At 57.9% G+C, this 17,087-nt stretch overlaps 1 protein-coding gene across 1 annotated transcript in view; it reads right to left on the reverse strand.

Annotated features, from left to right (window-relative positions):
* Positions 1–1,179: 1,179 nt before the first annotated feature.
* The window catches only part of SLIT3 (slit guidance ligand 3), a 530,647-nt gene continuing 514,739 nt past the window's right edge, over positions 1,180–17,087 (reverse strand). The window contains exons 27-36 of the mRNA XM_059699139.1: positions 16,749–16,846; positions 13,135–13,274; positions 11,809–11,902; positions 11,374–11,511; positions 10,765–11,005; positions 9,280–9,410; positions 6,448–6,602; positions 5,115–5,400; positions 3,807–4,015; positions 1,180–1,739 (exon numbers count right to left, since the gene is read on the reverse strand). Coding sequence (XP_059555122.1) covers positions 1,504–1,739; positions 3,807–4,015; positions 5,115–5,400; positions 6,448–6,602; positions 9,280–9,410; positions 10,765–11,005; positions 11,374–11,511; positions 11,809–11,902; positions 13,135–13,274; positions 16,749–16,846 — 1,728 coding nt within the window. The 3' untranslated portion in view covers positions 1,180–1,503. The remainder of the gene's footprint in view (positions 1,740–3,806; positions 4,016–5,114; positions 5,401–6,447; positions 6,603–9,279; positions 9,411–10,764; positions 11,006–11,373; positions 11,512–11,808; positions 11,903–13,134; positions 13,275–16,748; positions 16,847–17,087) is intronic.

The raw sequence follows: 17,087 nt of genomic DNA on the forward strand, positions 1-17,087 counted from the left end.
CCACCATCGGTCCTCTCAGACCCCCTAGGCTTATCCGTGGGCCCTCAGAGCGGGGGTCCACGCTCTCCCTGCCCCTACAGGGGAGGCTCCCGGGGGCGGGGACGGAGGGCTGGGTGACGGGAGGTGGGCAGTTGGTGTGAGGGGCCCAGCCCGAGGGCGGCAGGGGCAGCCGAGGTGGAGGAGAGGCAGGGCCCAAAGGCCGCTTTTGCTCACATTCCCGACACGGAGGACGCTCTGTCCAGAGTGCCTCTGGGTCCTTGGGAAGCAGAACAAGGAGTGAGTGAGGCAGAGGGGAGCAGGAGAAACAGCAGGAAAGCCCTGTCCTTCTCTGGCCGGGCTGCCGGCTGGGCTTCCAGGGCCCGCATCTCCATGTCTGTGCCGTTCGGGGGGGAACCGGAGCGTGGAGTCTGCCTCCGGCCGCTCTCGCACAGCAGATGGGAGGCCTGCGGCAGGTCCCAGAGGCGGGGAGGCCTCTCCTCATCGGAACGTGGGCTCTGCTGCTCTGCCCTTCCCGGGTGCGGGGTGCGGGGTGGGGGGCAGGAGTTCCGTGGGTAACGGGGGGCGAGGGGGAGGGGGGTGGTGGCAGCGCCGATGCGCACGGGAAATGTCCAGACGTGCAAGGGGGTCTCTGTCACCATGTGGGTGCCTGGACGGCCCCGTTAAGGCCTGTGCCCCAGAGCAAGAGCCTCCAAGAACGTCCCAGCATCGGACTCTGACCAGGGCTGTGGGCAGGCTTGGCTGCGGCCCTGGCTTCCTGCCCGCCTGGGGTCACAGCCCAAGCTGGACGGAGGAGAGGCACAGCCTGGCCGTCTTCCCTCCCCTCACCCACGGGACTCAGTTCCTGGGGAGGGGAGGGAAGGGAAGGGAAAGAGCAGCTGTTTTAAATGTTGGCAAAACAGGCTCACATAAGCCCGAGTTCAGATAGTTTTGCAATGGAATCCAGGCCACTCAGGCAGGAGGAGCGGGGTCTGCAGGGGGGTGGGGGTCACAGAGGAGGCCCGTGCCCCAGGGCTTTCCCTGGGCGAACTGGGCATCTGGGACCCTAACAGCCAGGACTGACCACTGTAGAGAAGGAGTCACGTCTCCTCCCCCGTCTCCCCTCTTTCCTGAGCTCACAGCCTCTGGTTTCTGCTGACACCCTCCTGTTTCATCGACATAAAAAGTTCCTTCTTCCTCACACAGGCTTTCACTTCTTTATTCTTATCCTTCCGTTTTAAAACATTTTTATTAGTCTTTTCTCTTAAAACTTTTAACAGCTGTTTATAAAAACACGACAAATCCACAACACAAGACAACTCAGTCACAATAGCTCACTATATGGTACATATACGCGGACGGTGTGATATATTTATATAATAAAAGATGAAAATAGTCACTTTCCATAATAAAAATAAGTTCTATTTTTTGTTTATTTTACAATATACTTAATATTCTCTTCTTCTTTCCTGGCCAGGCCCCCCGTGGCCGTGCCGGGGCCGCCCGGCCGGAGGGGCAGGCAGAGGCCTAGGCGCAGGGCCGGCAGCCGCACTCCAAGTGTCTCTCCACCTCCTCCACGAAGGAGGAGCCGTCCGTGCACTGGAAGGCGTATTTCCGCCGCTTGCTGCGGGTGGGCAGGCAGCACTGGGGCCCGCAGCCCCCGCGGCACTCCACCACGGGCACCTTGGAGGCTGTGGTACACGACGCGTAACCCTTCTGGCGGCGGATCACCTCTCGGACGACCTCCCCCAGGCACGGGTTTTCTGCAGAGGGCAGCGGGGTAAGGTCAGGGCACTGGTGGGGCAGAGGGCTGGCAGGAACCAGCGCCTGTTCCTGGGCAGCGTTCTGAAACTCTGTGGTCTTTAGTCACTCATCTGCCCACCCTGCTCTTCCCGCCCCCCCCCCCCCCCCCGCAGCCATCACCCACATACTCACCCCCTACGCATCGTTATCTCCGTGAAACTGCCCTCCACCTATCTACCCATCCACCCTCGGATCCATTCATCTCCCCACCCACCTGCGTCCCTCCCTTCAAGGACCTTGAGACCAAATTTTATGTGGCAAACAGATAGAATGAGGGCTAGTCCCATGTCCCAGCAAACTGATTGCACCCTCTGCTTAAAGTCAGATGAAATGCCCATGTTAGAAACAAAACCCAGGGGATTCCACCTAGCAGTTGGGGTTTCTGGCTGCTTTGGAAAGCAGGAGGCCTGGCAAACGGGGCCCCCTTCTCTGCATTGTAGTGGTGGCTGGAGCCCAGGGTTTAGATGGGGTGGCTCTAGGTGCCCCGAGCCTGGACACTAATGGTACCTGAGAGGGCTGGCGGGAGCACAGGGGCTCTAAGCCTGCAGGAACCCTCTGGACCCTGACCTGCCTCTCCTCTGCACCCCTCCTGCCCTCCCTGCCCTGGGAGCACCTCTGCAGCGAGGCCCGAGGCCAGCAATGGACACAGCCTCGGTTTCCTGGTCTGGAAAACGGTGCCCCGTGCCCTGTCCTCCCTGCTACTGCACAGGCTGGCAGGAGTCCAGAAAGGGCCTCGTGCTCTGCCCAGAGGTTGGGTCTGGGGACTAATGGGAGAGAATGTTAAGCTGGATACAGTTTTGGAAGTGATGGGATTGTCAAAAGGTCCAGCGAGAGACCAGGGGGAATGAGTGTGTGGAAAGTGCAAGGCAGCAGCGATGGGCCATTGGGCTGAAGGAACGGAGCGCTGTCTGTATTGTTCTGGCAATTTTTCTGTTCAATCTGAAGTTATCTCAAGTGCACTGATAAATTTTTGATTAAGAGTGGCAGTTCAGCTGGGTATAAAATGTGAGTCCTCTACTGTCAGGAGTGGTGAGGGAGGGGAACTCTCTTTCTCTGCAGGTTCTGACCTAAACGGTCTCTGGTGGGAGCCTGAGACTGCACTTCTACCACCTCCCAGATAAGTCAGTGTGCTGGTTAGACGTCTACACCTTGTGTGGCTAAGTTAGGGATTCGTTTTGAAAGCGGGCATTTCAAGGCGTCAGAAAGAAGGAAGAGTGGAAAGGAGATGGACAGAAGAGAAGTGGGAGGAGAGGGGAGAGGCTAAAGGGAGAGGAAAGAGGGTAGAGGACGGGGGGGGGGGGAGAAGGGAGAAAGAAGGGAATGGAAAGAGGGGAAAGGAGTGAGGTGAGGAGAGGGAAATCAGAACGGGGAGAAGGGAGAGAATGGAAGGGAAAAGGTATAGCAGAGGACAGAGATGGGAGGAGGAAGAGAAAGGACATGAAAGAGGGAAGAGGCAAGAAGAAAGAGTAGAAATAAGAGGTGAGACAGGAGCGTGGACGATAGATGGGAGAGGAGAATGGAAAGAGAGGAGGGAAGAGTCGACAGGTAGGGCAAAGGGAGAGAGGGAAGCAGGGAGAGGGAAGAACAGAAAGGGAGAGGAAGGAGGGATTGACGAAATATGGGAGGGGAGACTAGAGAGAGGAGAGGGTGTAGGCTAGGGCCGTGGTCGGCAAACCGCGGCTCGCGAGCCACATGCAGCTCTTTGGCCCCTTCAGTGTGGCTCTTCCACAAAATACCACGTGCGGGCGCACACGTACAATGCAGTTGAAACTTCGTGGCCCATGCGCAGAAGTTGGTATTTTGTGGAAGAGCCCGTATTTTGTGGAAGAGCCACACTCAAGGGGCCAAAGAGCCGCACGTGGCTCACGAGCCACGGTTTGCCGAGCTGCAGTTTGCTGACCACTGGGCTAGAGGGAACGGAAAGGGAAGAGAAGCAGGAGGGGGTGTAGGTTAGAGGGGACAGAGAGATGGGAGAGCAGAGGGAGAGGTTGGGTCATGCAGCCTCCAGGTGGCACACAGCAGGCTACCTTGTTCGCAGTGCTCCCCTCCGAAGCCAGGCTGGCACAGGCAGTAGGGCTCCCCTCGGTCTGAGACATGGCACTGCCCGTGGTGGCATTTGAAGGCTGAGCAGGCGCTGGCGGAGTCGTTTTTGTGGTCACACAAGGCCCCTCCGTAGCCCTCGGCACACTTGCACACGTAGGAGGGCCCGGTCCTCACACACTTGCCATGGTTGCAGCTGTGGGCAGACGAGGGGGTGAGAGGGGAACGGGCGTGGGTGCTGCGGTAGGCGTCTTCCTCCGCCTCCGGGCTCAGACCCAGACCCAGCTCTGTGGGACCGTCTCCATCCCACGCTCCACTTCCGGCCGGCCCCGTGGCTGAGCTCAGTCATTCCACAGACACTCTGCGGTGTCCCAGGGGCATTATCCAGTGTCCACGCGGCTGCGGCCACCACGTGGCCGGCTCAGAACTCACGGGTGCAAGCGGCAGTCACTGCTGGGGAGGGTCTCGGCTTTCTCTAGGCATGTCAGCTGCCTGCAACCCTCACTGCTCATATGTTAGTGCTGTGGGCACCACCAGGCACAGCCACTCCTGCTGGTGCCAGGCAGCCAGCATCGCACTGGGTGTGTACTAAGTCCCCCTCCTGCTGCTCCTGTGCGGTGGGTCGCCTTCTCCACGTGGCACAGGGGCAGGAACGGGTGCCCAGTTTATGTTCCTATCACAGGCAGCGCTGTCTCTGCTGGGGTGACGGTGAGAGCCAGGGTCCCCTGCAGACGACTCAGAGCCACACACCGCAGAGCTACGCAGAGCTACCGGCCCTCGTTGCCAATTTACGCTGCCTCTTCCCCGCCGGCCAGACAACCCAACCACTGGTCTTGGCTCTGGTGTTATTTTTGGCTGATTCAGATTTCTTAGCACTGAGACTCTGGGTCTCTCAGTTTAACACCAGGCAGGGCGCACAGTAGGCCCTCTGAATACTTTGGGGTGAATGCGAGCGATTAAGCTGTGAATGTGATTCGGCTGTGGGTATGCACACAGGGTCTTGCACGGGCACCGGCTGAGGGGGCAGCCGAGTCTGGGCTGAAAGTCCCTCCTCCCACTGGCCCAGCCGAGAGGGTGCCCATCTGCCCAAAGGGGCGCCTGTCTGATTCTCAGGGAGGCAGGTAGGGGCGTGCTGCGGCCTGGCACCCGATGCCTCGGAGCAGGGCCTCCTGGACACATGTAAGCTCTGGACTCCTCGCAGTTACACCGATGCAGGTCCTGCCTACAGTTTAACCACAGTCCCTCCAGCTGCCATCAGGGCCACTTCTCAGGCGGGAGGGGCGGGGGGCACTGACCTGTGGCCCAGGCAGGGGTCCAGGGCCTCCTGGTCGCACAGCGGGCCGGTCCAGCCGGGGTGGCACTCGCAGACCACGCTGTCCTTCTCCACCGCGCGGCACAGGCCGTGCTTGCACACCGTGCAGGACTTGCAGCCGGGCGAGACCCCCAGGGACTGCGGCGGGAGCGCCTTGAAGTCCTGCAGCTCGTTGTTGATGCGCACCTCGTGGATGCAGCCGTGGAAGCCGCCCAGCGGCCGGTCCGCCCCCTGGCGCAGGGCGGAGAGGCCCGTGGAGGTCGGGATGCCTGTGGGAGCGATGCCAGGACAGCGGCCTGAGACCCTCCCCCCCGCCCAGCCCTCCCCTTAGAGCGAGAGCGCGCTCTTTCCATGTCCCTGCTAAGCGTTCGCAGCCCTGGCCGCTGCTGTGCCAATGGAGGGAACGGGCCAACGCCCGGGATCCTGTCCACGCAAGGACGTGTGCCCATTGTCCTGCACTGTGACTCAAAACGGGAACTGTTGCCATTATTTACATATAGGAAATATCCCGTAAAAGTCCATTTTTCAGGCTCCTCTAGAGAAACAAAATGTGGCCAGCCACTGCCACGCGGCCACCCCGGTCCGATGGGGGACCACACCCAGGCAGGGTGCCCACCTCCCCCGCTGTCCCCATCAGGCCTCTGCTGTGTGACAGCCCCCACCTCCCCAGGACACCGCAGGGGAGCGGGAGCAGGAGCTGGGAGAGAAGACGGGGGGGGGGGGGGGGAGGCGCGGGGGGAGGGGTGCAGCCTGGATCTGTGGAACTTTGGGATCTCATTGGGAGAGACACACTGGGCCCGGGCTCTCCCTGGACCACTCCAGCCTCCACAGCGGGGCTCCCTGGGGGCCCTCTGTGTTGAACAAGCAGTTCTGGTGACTGTTTTGCACACCATCCTTTCAGAACTTCCAGCCCAGGGCTGCCAGGCTGGGGGCGGGGTCGGGGGGCACTTCTCTTTAATCTCAAACAGTGTCCCACGAGGTGGCAGAGCACAGGGAACGTGACCTGAAGTCCAGGGATCGCAGGGTATGGAGACCCTGCCTTCTTCTCCACATCACCCCACCCAACTACTTGTGGTTCTCAGAAGGAGCCCTGTGCTCTCTCCTCTCCTCCCCCCGCCCATGCCCTGGCTAACTATTCACCCTTTAGGGATCAGCTTGGTTGGCACTTCCTCCAGGAAGCCCACCCTGATTGGCTTTGCAGTGGATGCCTACATGAGCATAGGGGAGCCCCAGCCAAAGGGCCCGAGTGCAGGTGCCCAAGCACAGAGGGCAGGTGAGAGGTGGAAGTGGTGGGGGTGGCAGGGGAGGGGCTTTACCTCCAAGGTAGAGGGGGCTGTTAATGCCCACTGCTGGCTGCTTCTGGAGCTTTCCCAGGCTCTTGGGGGCTCCTTTGTCCACCACCAGGTTCAGGGTCTGGTTCAGCATCACCAGCTCCACGCTGTGAAACTGCCCGTCGTTCACCGTCTCCACGCTGGGCAGGAGAGGAGGAGAGAGGTTGGCCGCGTGCCTTCCACAGCGGGCACTGGGCTCCGAACTTGACTGCCATTACTTGCACTTCATTTTACTTTTTATTTGCAAATAACTTCAAGCTTACCAGTATATGTTGCAGAATAGCCCTGTTTGCTTTATCATTTTTTTCTCTCTCTCCATCTCCACGCACACGAATACACACACACACACACACACACACACACACACACACAGTTTTTCTGAACTCTTTAAGATGAGTTACATTCCTGTGCGGCTAAGGACAGGGATGTTCTCTCCCGTAGCACATGGATGCCATACGTTATCTAACCAGCCTGTATTCTAAGTTGTCATTGGACCCTAGAAAGCCTTCTATAACATTTTTTCCTTCCAGTACAAGACCCAGCCCAGTATCTGCAGTCTCTCCTGCATTTCACAGAGCTGAGCCAGCTCCACCTCAGACGCCCCCATTGCTGCCTGCTGCACACCGCGGGGACCAGGGTGTGTGTCACATGCTCCTCCACTCGCTCCGTTTCTCCCTCAGGTATCAGTGGGGATGCCAGGCCGGCCTCGTTGTGAGGAACGCTGCACACAGAGTTGTGGTGTGAGGTGTATCTTCTAGGACACGAGCAACAACGACCTCGGAGGTGAAGTGGCACTAGCTCGTCTCTGCCCCACCTCAGTCTGCCTCCTCTGCCTCCATCTCTGCTTTATTGTTTAGAGCCGTGGGCCGTGGCCTTCGAAGTAAACCATCAGCGGAAGCGTGGCTCTGCTGCAAAGGCAGAGGAAGAGTGGGGAAACCCCACCGGTAGTCCGCCTGCTGCGAGCTCCGAAAGAAAGGACTGCACTGTGGTTGGAGCCCACAGTCAGCCCCCTGAGAGATGCTCAGGGGTTTGGGGAGGGGGGGCTCTGAGTCTTCCCCCTGATCCGCTGGCCCAGAGGTGGAGGCCACAGGAGGGGCCCCTGGTATAGAGCCGGCTGGGTGGCCCGCTGGGTCACACATGAGAACAGGCGCTGAGCAGAGCGGCCTGTCCAGTTCGCCTTTGCTTTTAAACAACAACGCTGGGCAGGTGTTGAGCCCTTAACAGGGGCCGCGCATGCTACTCAATGCTGAGCACTTGACCTCCGCTCCCCACGTGGGAGGCGCCATGCTGTCTCCATTCTAGAAATAAGAGACTTAGGTGACCCTGCCACTGTCTTGACGTGGGAGTGGTAGAGGCCGGACTTACATCCAAGCCCCCAGCCACAGGCACCTATGCCACTGGGGACGAAACGTCATTTCAGGGGCTGGGCTCGCTCACCTGGATGCTGAGTTGTGACCACGAGGTGGCGACAGTGTCACAGGAAGAAAGGGCTGGGATTTTAGTCAACAGCCTGCACTGCACACTGCTCCCCCCGCACCCCCCACTGCTGGACCAGGGTGCCGTGGACTCTGTCTGTCTGTCTCTGCCTCGCCCTCTGTGCCCCAGCACCGGGGAGGGCAGGCTTGGGGGGGAGCCTGAGCTGGGTGTGAAGCCCAGCTCTCCCACTGACTTGTGTGCCTCTGGGCCAAGGACTTCCTCCGAGCCCGGGTTTCTCATCCTTGAGACGGGAGTGCTGCTGCCCGCTGGGCTTGTGGTGCGGAACCAATGAGACGAAGGCCTTGGCAAGGGACGGGGCTGTGGCCGTGACTCGGGGAGCATGCGCGGCAGGCCAGACGGCGCTCTCAGCTGCTGCTTTAAAACGGCCAGCATTTACACACAGGCCTCACACAGAACCTGGATTTCTAGCTTCTCTTGAGAATCTCCATCCCCACACGGCAGCATCTGCTGGAGCCGAGGTCAGCGGTCCCAAGGCTGGTGCCCTTGAAGCTACCACAGTCCCCACCACTCCCTATTGCACACTGGCCCACGCTCCCCAAGTCTGTCAGCTTAGTCCCTTGGCCTTCTGGGTAGGAAATAATGCCTGCAGCCCCTCTGACAAGTCTGGGGACGGACTTGTCCCCATTCTGGGCCAGGGCGGGGCTCAGATGGGCTCTTCTGTGTGTTGGGCCTGGAATAGAGCCTCAGGGGCCCCCTCCCCTCCTGCGACTGCCGCTGGCAGAGGAGCACGGCCAGGCACCTGCACCAAGGAGGCCTGCGACTTCACAGATGTCACTGAAGACGGAGCCACATTTAAACAGCGAGCAGACTTAGGGCTGATGTAAAGCAGCATGTTCAGCAGCGGTACGGCGGAGCACCGATCGTGTAAAAACCAGGGCGACCGGGAAGGAGGGACGCTCGGGGCCGACTGTCCTTCAGAGCCGTCTGAAGGTCACCTTGGGAGCAGGCCTGTCCCTGGAGCTCTGGAGCACCCGCCCCCTGAGTTGCATGCTAATCTCCCCGTTTTCTTTCTTAAACTAATAAAAGATTAGGGTGACATTTTGAAAAGGGCACCTCATTAAGCAGCCTTGTCCCCGTTGGAGCGGCCCCTGCGGTAGCTGGCTGGCCATTTATCTTATGGAAATGAGGTGCCATCTCCCGGGCCTTCCTCTCCTGCGTCTTCCTCCAGCACCTTTCTCCCCCAGCCCCTCCTCTCCTGGGAGGGAAGGTGTGCATGTGTTGGGAGGGGGGCAGCGAGAAGAGGCAGCGGAGTCTCCCTGGCATCGCCTCCCAGGGCGGACGCAGGCGGGCGGGTGCGCGGTCGAGGGCCTGGGGTCCTACCTGTACACGGTGGTCGGCGGGGAGCTCAGGCTGTCGTAGACCAGCCGCACGTGGCCCTGGTACAGCTCCAGCGCCAGGGGGTCGTTGTCTCCCTTGTAGAGGAGGATGCCATTGTCCTTGTCCGTGGCCACCTGGGCAGAGGGATGCGGTTAGGCTCCCCCGGGCCTGCCCTCCCGGCCCACCTCCCGGAGGCGGCTTCCGGGTGGCATCTCTGGGCGACCCCAGCATTCACATCCCCCTTTCCTCCCCCTCTGGACTGTGAACCCCCAAGGGAAGGCCTGTACTTACATCCCCGCAAACGCTGATTCAGTTCATCACACACCTGTGGAGCCCCCAACACGGTATGCTCATACCCACCCACCTCCCAGCCGTCAGCAGCCCTGAGCTCTGGTCTAGCGCTCCCACTGGTACATGTTCGCACCCAGCCGGGCCCCTGTCGGCCCAGGTCGGCCTGAAGTGCGATGCTAGTTATAAACTAAATGCTAACAGTCACTATTGATTCTGTTTATTATGGACCAGGCGCTGTGCTGAGTGTCACCTGGGGAGTTTTAAAAACATCAGTGTCTGCGCTTCACCCCAAACCACTAACACGAGTCCGGGGGGTGGGGCCCTGCAAGGGCCATCTGAGAAACTCCGGGCGAGTCTAATGTGCTGCCCAGGCTGACGACCATCGGCTCCAGAGGGCACCCCGTCAGGCCCGCTGCAGGGGGGTTCTCTGCCTGCAGCTCCCACCGCCTGGCACACACAGCCTGGAGGACTGGGCTGTGCAGCAGGTGGCCTGATAGACATCTGGGTGTCCAGGTACTCGACTGCACCCTTCTTCATCCTGCCCTGTCGGCCCCTCACCTTTCTGCCCTTCTCCAGGCAAACTCCTAGTCCTCCTTCCTATCTCAGCTTCGTTATCACTGCCTCTGGGGAGCCCTCCCGGATTCTTCCCAGTGGCCGGGATCCCCACCCCACCATGTGCTCCCACAACACCAGGGCTGTCACTGTCCCTTTCCTTGTCATCCTGCTCAGACAACGGGCTTGCCCGTCTCGTCCACTATTGAACGCCCATTGCCCAGCACAGTGCTTGGTGTGTAACAGCTGAATGAGCAGTGGTTCTCAACCTTCTGGCCCTTTAAATACAGTTCCTCATGTTGTGACCCAACCATAAAATTATTTTCGTTGCTACTTCATAACTGTAATGTTGCTACTGTTATGAATCATAATGTAAATATCTGATATGCAGGACGGTCTTAGGCGACCCCTGTGAAAGGGTCGTTTGCCAAAGGGGTCGCGACCCACAGGTTGAGAACCGCTGTCCTAGAGGAAGGCATGAATGAGGCTGGAAGTGGGGCTGCTGGAGCGTGGGAGCTGGTCAGCAGCTGGCACAGACCCCAGAGCTGCGTGCGGCCTTGATGCTGCTGCAGGGGCAGGGCTGCATGACCTGGGGCCTCCCCGCTGTCCTCAGAGCAAGCAGAGCTGGGCGTGGGGAGGGCGCACCTGCAGGGAGATGTTGGCCTGGGGCCGGACCTTGGCGGAGGCCAGTTCCACGTAGGAGTCCTTGCCCACGAAGTTGACGGTGATGAGCTTCTCGCAGCGCGGGCCGGCGAAGCCCGGGGGGCAGCGGCAGGTGGGCTCCTGCTGCACCACGATGCACTGCGCCCCGTTCTGGCACTCGTACTGGTCGCAGGGGCTGGTCTGCAGCAGGACCATGGGCGGCGGGTGCTCGCAGAGGAGCCCGCTGGGGGAGGGGAGACAGGTGTTCGGCCAGAGCCCGAGCAGAGAGGGGTGCGCGATGGGGTCCCTGCTCGACACTAACTGGGGCGGGTCCCTTTCCTTCTCTAGGTCCCAGGCCGCCATCAGATGGGACCATGCCCCAGCCTGACATGGGCTGGGCCTCAGGTCCAACCCCCGCGTGGCTGCCCGGGTGGCTTTTCTCCCCTTCTGCACACGGGGCTGACAGCATCTGCCCTGGGCCTTGGAGGGGCTGAGGACCGTGGGGGGATACAGGTGCCGCGGAGACCCAGGGCCGGGGCGTGGCCCTCCCCCTCCCCCAGGCCCTGCCCGACACCTGGCCCAGGCGGGCTCCTTCCCCAGGCTCCGCCATACCTGAAGCCCTGGGGGCAGAGGCACGTGTAGCCATTGACCGCGTCCACGCACTGGGCCCCGTGGCGGCACCTGTGGGCCGCGCAGTCATCGTTGTCCACCTCGCAGAGCTTCCCGCTGTAGCCGGGGAGACACTCGCACCTGGACACGGAGAGCGAGGCTGTTCCACGCCGCCAGCGCCCACGGCCGCAGGGACAGCCCCGCCGCTGCGGCTGCGGACAGTCCGAGCGCACTCCCCTCCCGACCCAGCACACGGGCACCAGGGCCAGCCTCGCGGAGCCACGGAGGCAGGCGCCGTGAGGCTGTGCACAGGGCAGGGGACCCCGTCCCCCGTGATCTCCGCTGCCTCAGCGGGTCTCTCCTGCACCAGCTCCGGGAAGGGGACATGGTGAGAGGGGAGAGTGGGCCTCGGCCGCAGACCCCAGGAGCCCGCCTGACCTGAATCCTTTGTCCAGCGAGATGCACTTGGCCTCGTGCTGGCAGAGGTTCAGCCCCGGCACGCAGTGGTCCATCACCTCGTCGCACAGCTCACCTGTCGGGGGGAGAGCACGCAGGCCTCAGGGGCCGTGGGCTTCGGGCCGGCATTTGCTCTCCTGGAGCGTCCTTGCTCCTGGCCCTGCTTGGTTTCTCCAGTGACAACGGGAGATTCCGGATCTCTCCCGGGCGGTCACAGCACCACCATTCGGCTGTTTCTCCCTAACCTTGGGCTACGCTTATTTGTTTTTCCCTCCACACCGTTTATTGAGCGCCTGCTCTAGGGCAGGCACTGTGCCAGGTGGCAGGGACACGGCAGTGAGGGGTCCTGTCCCCCATGGCCCAGGTCTGCAAACATACAGGCAAGGACGACCCAGAGGTGTGAGCAGGACGACAGGCGAGCTCCAGGGAGGCCCAGCAGCTTCCTGGTGGGTGGATGTGGCTTAGAGCACAGTCCACCTGCTACAGGCAAGCCAGCCCCTCGGATGACCTCAGAGGAGCCGCTAGGAAAGGCGTCTGAAGGCCTGGTCTCTGGATACATCCCTTTGACGCTCACAGCACCATGAAGTGCCTGACGGGTCATAAATGCCCAGATGGCTTCACCACTCATGGTACATGTAACCGTCCTCACTAGGGCTATTAACATGGGAAATGAAGGTGCTATTGGGGTGCTGTGGAGGGGAGAGTACCAGTAATTATCCCGCGGAATAGCCTCTGGCGGGAGCCCCCGCTTTTCCCCCACTGGGTGAGGTTCTGTCTCTGTGGCCCCACGAGGTGTCAGTTTGTGTCCTATTCTCTCTCTCTCTCTCTCTCCCTCCCTCCCTCCCTCCATGATGAATTCTTGTGAGAAGAAGCTCTGTCTTGCTCACTTTTGCATCCCCGGCTCCTAGCAGTGTCTGGAAAGTGTAGATTTCCAGAGAAGGCTGACTAGACCTGAACACAGCACCAACAATGCACAGGCCTCTCCGCTAGCCTCGAACACCCCTGCTCTCCAGGCTCCCAAGGGAGGGGTGGCCACCAACTGAATGAGCGACAGCTGGGAGGGCCCTGGAAACCTGTTCCAGAGTGGGAAGGAGCGAGTAGTTTGTGGGGATGGAAGGACAAAGAGATGGGGCCTTGGGGAAGCCCCTTGTGGGGTTTTAGGGGTTCAAGCCTCTGTCTATGGGGGAAGGAGGAGGGGTCCCTGGAAAAAGCTAAGAAAACGGTGCGCTCAGTGCATGAGGTTCGCCCCCCCCAACCCCCCCCCTTCCCCCGCCATGCACCAATCCCCACTCAGGCACCAGGCCTTACCTGTGTAGTTAGGCAGGCAGACACACACGTAGTTGTTGATCCCATCCACACAGGTGGCGTTGTTCTCGCAGTCATTGTCCTCACAATCGTCTGGGTTGATCTCACATCGCTGCCCCTCAAAGCCCAGCGGGCAGGAGCAACTTTGGGGATGGGTGGGGTAGGGAGGGGGGGAGTGGGGTGGGTTGAGTGGCAGATAAGACAGTTGGAGGGTATAATTAGTCAGGTTTCTCTCTGGATGGAGTTTCAAGGCAGAAAATCAACAAGGACACAGTGGCCTTAAATGACACACTAGATCAGATGGATTTCATTGCTATCTTCAGAGCATTTCACCCCAAAGCAGCAGAACATACATTCTTTTCAAGTGCACATGGAATGTTTTCTAGGATAGACCACATGTTAGGACACAAAACAAGTCTCGACAAATTTAAGAAGATTGAAATCATATCAAGCATCTTCTCTGACCACAATGCTATGAAACTTGAAATAGATCACAAGAAGAAAACTGGAAAACACTCAAAGACATGGATGCTAAATAACATGTTACTAAACAATTACTGGGTTAACCATGAGATCAAGGAAGAAATCAAAAACTCCCAACAAACAAAAGCCTTGGACAGGATGGCTTTTCAGGAGGATTTTACCAAACATTCAAATAAGAACGAACACCTCGCCTTCTCAAACTATTCCAAAAAAATTCAAAGACTCCTAAGCTCATTTTATGAGGCCAGCATTATCCTAATTCCAAAACTAGATAAAGACACGACAAAGAAAGAAAATTATAGGCCAATATCCCTGGTGAACATAGATGCAAAATCCTCAACAAGATATTAGCAAACCAAATCCAGCATACGTTAAAAAGATCATGCACCATGATCAAGTGGAATTTATTCCAAGGATGCAAGGTTGGTATAATACCCATAAAACAATAAACATGACATACCACATAAACAAACTGAAGGTTAAAAAACTCATGATCATATCAATAGATGCAGAAAAAGCATTTAATAAAATCCATCACTCATTTATGATAAAAACCCTCAGCAAAGTCAGAATAGAGGAATATACGTCAACAAAATAAAAGCTGTTTATACCAAACCCACAGCCGACGTCATGCTCCATGGGCAAAAACCACAGGCATTTCTTAAGATCTGGGAACAAGAGAGGGATGTCTGCGTTCACCACTCTTATTCAACACAGTACTGGGAGCCCTAGCCACAGCGATCAGACAAGAAGAAATAAAAGGCACCCACATTGGAAAGGAGAAGTAAAACTGTCAATATTTGATACAGTTGCATACAGTGGCCTCTGCAGACAATATCATGTATGGAGTTTTCTATATATATAATATCATGTCATATAGAACCCATGTAAATAGATTACCCCCCAAAACTACCAGAACTGATAAGTGAATTCAGTAAAGCAGCAGGATACAAAACCAATATCCAGAAATCAGTTGCATTCTTATACACCAACTAGAGGCCTGTTGCACGAAAAGATTCATGTAATAGGCCTTTCCTTCCCCTGGCTGCCGGCATCGGTTTCCCCCCGGGCACCCGGGACCCAGGCCTTTGCTCCGGCTGGAGCTGCCTTCAGCGCCTTCGCTGCTCCCCTTTGTGCCTACATATGCAAATTAACCGCCATCTTTGCTGGCAGTTAATTTGCATATCTCGCTGATTAGCCAATGGGAGGCATAGCAAAGGTATGGTCAATTACCCTGTTTGCCTATTATTAGATTAGATAATGAACTATTGGGCAAGAGAAACAAAAGAAAAACAAATGGGACTACAGAGTTTTTGCACAGCAAAGGAAACCGTCAACAAAATGAGAGATAACCCAACGAATGGGAGAACATACTCACCAATGATACATCTGATAAGGGGTTAATCTCCAAAATTTATTAAGAACGTATAAATCTCAACACCAAGACAAACTAACAATCCAATGAAAAATGCACAAAAGATCTGAATAGATACTTCAAAGAGGATATACAGACGGCCAGTGGACATATGAAAAGACGCTCAACGTCACTAACCATCAAAGAAATGTAAATTAGTCACAGTGAGATACCACTCCCTCCGCTGGGTGGGCAGAGCCAGGCCTTCCCCCTCCAGGTGTGTTTCCTGGCGGGGGCCCAGCGGATGCCACTGAGAGACTTCGTGGCTTCTCCGGCCCTGCTCTCAGGAGAGGGTGGGGTGTCCGGCCTGCTCCCGGCAGGAAAACAAACTCTGCCTTGCCTTTCATTTTTCAAGACTCAGAGTTGGACGGGGCGGGCTGGCAGGTGGACGTGCGGGCGGGCTGGGTGCCTGGGGAGGCGAACTGGAGCCCAGAACCTGACTTCCTTCACAGACCACACAGCAGCCCCGGCCAGAGTGCCTTTGAAAATCAATCGTTTGCAACCTGAGCTCTAGGACGTCTGCAGAGAGCTTGGCATCGGGCACCCCCTCCTGTACCGCCCAACCCACTTGCTCTCTGGTGGGGGGTGGGGGGCACACGAGCCAGTTCTCACCCGCCTGCTTCTGCCAGGGCCCTGGGCTGGGACACTGGGCATCTGGGAGGGCAGGAAGCAGGAGGGCCCACGCTTGGCAGGGGGGTAGCAGGGCCCCTCCTGGGACAGGGGGGAGAAGAACTTACATGGCTTCTATCCCTTCCTTGTTTTAAAAACTGTAGTGGGCATTCAATGCTATATCAGTTTCAGGCGTATGACATAGTGAGTCCACATTCATGCATCGTTCATGTGATCACCACACCAAGTCTAGTAACCACGTGGCAGTGCAAAGTCATCGAATATTATTGACTATTTGCCCCCTCACCATTTCACCCCACCCCCTACCCCCACCATCGGTTTGTTCTTTGTATCTATGAGCCTGTTTTTGTTTTGTTCATTTTTGATTTTTTTAAATTCCACATATAAATGAACTCATATGGTATTTGTCTTCCTCTGACTGATTGTTTCAGTTAGCATAATGCCCTCTGGGTCCACCCCCGCTGTTGGGAATTGTAGGGTTTGTTCTTGTTTATCGAATATCCAGTTGTGTACATCTCCTTATTCCATTCAGCTGCCCCCTTCTTCCTGAGCTCTGAACGCAGGGACAAGAGGTGGGGCTGGAAGACTCAGGAACGAGAGTCAGGACACATGCCCCAGAGCAGATCAATCTCCATGCCTCAGTTTCCTCATCTGTTAAGTGGGGCCAGTATCTGGGAGGATTTAGAACACACTTGACTGGCCAGTATCTGGCACACGTGAGCATGTAATCAATGGTGCCTACTATTAATGTTATTTTTATGCCCAGAATATAGAGTGGTGGCATCACCAGGCGGGTGGCTCTTTGAGCCATCATCCCCCCCCCCCCGCCCCCTTTCTGACCTTAGTTAGCAACTGCAAACCCCTGAGTCCTGGCTGCATCTGAGTCCCTGTACCAGTGCTTACTAACCGTACAAACTCCTCCCTCTGACGCCTCAATTTCCTGATCTGTATGGAGGGTAACACAGGAAGAGCCTGGCAACCACCCCCACAAAGGGCTCGGCCCAGCGTGGGCACATGGACCCTCAGTGCCAGCTCTGCCCCTGCAGCCGGCGGGAGCCCGGGGGAGGGCAGGCCGAGGGTGAGCTGTTACCTGAAGCCGTCCTTGTGGCTCTCGCTCAGGTGGCAGGTGCCACCGTGCTGGCAGGGGTTCTGGACGCAGGTGTTGATGGGCGTGGCGCAGTCTTTGCCCTGCGGGGAAGGGGGAGAAGCACCCAGTTAGGGCGGCTCTCAGGGGCTGCCCTGAACCAGGAGACCCCTGGGAGTTCCCAGCATCCTCTGGGATGGGGCTGAGGCGATGGCAGGCCCTGGGACATGCCTGCAGTGTGATCGGAGGCGGCCGCAGGGAGTCCCTGCTGCTGGGGGCTCCCTAGTGAGAAGGGGAGGCATGTGGAGGATTCAGGAGTCTGGGTCCCCAGAATTCACACGGTTC

The sequence above is a fragment of the Myotis daubentonii genome, chromosome 5, assembly GCF_963259705.1.
Source record: "Myotis daubentonii chromosome 5, mMyoDau2.1, whole genome shotgun sequence".
In the NCBI taxonomy this organism is placed as follows: domain Eukaryota; kingdom Metazoa; phylum Chordata; class Mammalia; order Chiroptera; family Vespertilionidae; genus Myotis; species Myotis daubentonii.